Genomic DNA, 3,024 nt, shown 5'->3' on the forward strand with positions numbered 1-3,024 from the left:
GGAGGGGGGAGTGAGAGAGGGTGGGGAGAGAGAGAGGGGGAGGGAGAGAGTGTGCACAGAGGGGGCCATTTCAGAAGGAGCCATGAGGATATGAAGAGTAAAGCTAACAAAATAAAATAAGTTTCTGTGTTCATATACAGCATCTGAATATGCCGGCTTCATGTACACTCAATGCTGCTGGCATATGGGGTTTTTTTTTTTTAGCAAAAGGTGGAAATGGGCTTTCATTTTTTATTATTAATAATAACAAAGTGTTTTCACGATAAAGTTTTATGTAGCATACAGCATCACAGTTCCCCAAACACAATACCATTTTTCCCCAGACATCAGCATACTCATGACAAAGCCTCTGTTACCTTGCTGGACCCAGGAGCAGGCATCGGAGCCACTGGAGAAGTCAGAGAGGGTGAGGGGATGATGGGAGCAGCCAGAGGGGTCTGGGCCGGAGTACTGAGCTCGCTGCTGCTGATCTCCCCACATGATGCTGATGCAGAACCGGAGGCCCCGGCTGTGCCGCTGGAGGCCGCAGAGCTGGATGGACGAGTCGGCTGCAAAAAAGAGAGTAATAAGTAATGAACAGAACGCACAGTGTTTAATAACAACCGAGTATTGCAATGTAACCAGAAGAAAACAACATAACGAGTCACATTTAGGAACATGTCTCATATGTCCATTTTGCTGCACACCCCAATCAGATTTCCAGTCTCATGTTCCTGTGAAGATGTAATATTGGTTGGTGGTTATATGGATATCCAGACACATCGATATACACGGGGAAGTACAGGACCTGCTGGGTGATGAGATGAGGCCGGCTTGGGTCCCTATTGTTTCCTATATCTCACATGAAACGCACAGGATTCTGGGTTGGTGTCGTCATCCATGCTTCAGGCACTGGAACACTCCAGCTTCATGATTGGATGCTCCTTCCTATGGATGCGGTATTAGAGCTTATACCAAGGCAATATGGCTCCCAGCTTACTGGGCCTCAGTCCACTTCTGATGGATCTTGACAAAGAACAAATACTTCCTGTTGGAAAGGAGACGTACTGTGCATGGCCTCCTGTTATGTTCCTTACTGCTAGGAGTGCAATGCATGGATGATGTACTCAACAATTACATTATGGTGATAATTGCTGTATTGGGAACTCATGATTGGCCGTTACACCAAGTTACATTCATCCACCAAGAGCTGCGTCCCACGCCGTGGATGTTTTGAAGACGTGCCTTATGTGCTGATACACTCATTGGACACCTTTAAGCCATCTTGAAATAGCCCCAACAGCTGTGCAGTGCCGGTGTTCTATCGAAAGCTCCAACTCATCAAAATCTCCAACAACCTCACTTCCAGTGCTCAGAAAGACTGGAGCGCTGTACAGTTGTGCTGCGCATGCACGCAGAGTTTTCAGAATACTCGTCGAGTTTAACACCTGCTGAATATTGTTAAAATGCAGCTGTACAGAGCTCTGTCAGTCTTCGTGTTTTGCAGTCTAACGCCGTCTGGTCGAAATCTACAACTTGCAAGTACCCGGCAGTGAGGTAGTTGAAGATTTTGACGAGTTGGAGCTTTCGATAGAACACCGGCAAAGCTCACACCAGACCTTCTGGTTTATTATTTTATTAAATTATTTTTGACATGGTAGCAAAAAATTTCGGCCCCTGGCAGGTTATTAATGTATCCATAGCCCAGTCTTATATAGGCAGCCTGTGGACATTTTTCTTAGTCTTGCCTTTCAGTCTGAGGAGCAGCATGTTCAGCGGGCATTTATCCAGCTTCAGTATGCTTTTAGCAAGTGCTTGTAGAGTTCAGCCCCAAAATATTTCCTGCAAAATTAATGAAAGATTTCCCTACCGATGTCCAAAAATCATTAGGATTAAAATCAACCACATTGTGTGTTATAAATGAAACATGAGGGGAGGAACTCAGCAGGGCCCATGTTCCCTTTTTCTCCAAAGCCAACAGTTCAACGGACACATCAACATCTTATTGTCCCAAGTGTGGACAGCATAGACCTTTCCCATCGCATTGCTTATGGACTTGCCCCCAAATCTCACAGTTTTGGACCCAAGTGTGGAACTAAATCAACTCCATAGAATGTGTCTCTCTACCCAATGATCACATCCTGCGTTTCGCATGCGAGGAACCCAAAGCTACTTATGGAGGCAGGAGCATGGCGTAGGGCCTCTGAAGCATATGTCATGCGAGATTGGACTTGTGATCACATACCCTCCATTTCAGATATTGAAGACCATCAACATATATTCTTCTGTGAAAAATGAGATGCTGAGCTTTACATGAGCGCACAGACGACCTGATTTCACAGGAGATGGGAGAGGCTTTCGTGAGAAATCTTTTCAAAGACAGAGATTCAGAGTGGTATGCAAAAGCACAAATCATGAATTACTTATGAGCGAAGAGAATTGAACCTTCCTCATGTTGTGGAGGGGGTGGGGGAGGGGGGACATTAGACTTTGTGTTTTTAGGTCCTAGCTGGTGATTGGACATCTTCAATCTAACACTTTTCTTCATAGAATGTCATTCATTACTACAGGATCTCACCAAGGAACGTACCGGTACTGCACTGGGTACCAGTATACATTTTCAAGAATAATGTGCGGTCATTGCCAGGGCTTAAACATTTTTAGGCGTCTCACCAGTCAGTCAAAAATGTCACCAGTCAGCATGACCGGACTATAGCCTTGCAATTTATGTTAACATTTTTTAGGAACAGAATGTTTCAGCCAATACATCGGCGCATCCTTGGTTTCTTTTCTCCACACTGGGCGCTGTTCCAGCGGGGAGAAAAGAAAGTGACAGCAAAAATATTTAAAAAAAGAAAAAAAGTTTATAAAAAATCAAATATTGAAAAAAATAAAAATAAAAAACATTTTCGGTATCGGTTTCGGCCTAACATTTTTTTTTTATTTCGGTTTCGTTTTTAAAATTTCCATTTCAGTGCACCTCTAATATTTTTGGTAAAATATAAAAGACGGGGTCACGTCGGGTAAATAGACACCAAACATGTC

The 3,024-nt window shown here is 43.8% G+C and overlaps 1 protein-coding gene across 1 annotated transcript in view; it reads right to left on the minus strand.

Annotated features, from left to right (window-relative positions):
* The window catches only part of DCTN1 (dynactin subunit 1), a 133,549-nt gene that overhangs the window by 52,342 nt on the left and 78,183 nt on the right, over positions 1-3,024 (minus strand). Inside the window, exon 8 of the mRNA XM_018568514.1 lies at positions 357-548. Coding sequence (XP_018424016.1) covers positions 357-548 — 192 coding nt within the window. The remainder of the gene's footprint in view (positions 1-356; positions 549-3,024) is intronic.

The sequence above is a fragment of the Nanorana parkeri genome, unplaced genomic scaffold (genome assembly GCF_000935625.1).
Source record: "Nanorana parkeri isolate BGI_ZX_2015 unplaced genomic scaffold, ASM93562v1 scaffold1200, whole genome shotgun sequence".
In the NCBI taxonomy this organism is placed as follows: domain Eukaryota; kingdom Metazoa; phylum Chordata; class Amphibia; order Anura; family Dicroglossidae; genus Nanorana; species Nanorana parkeri.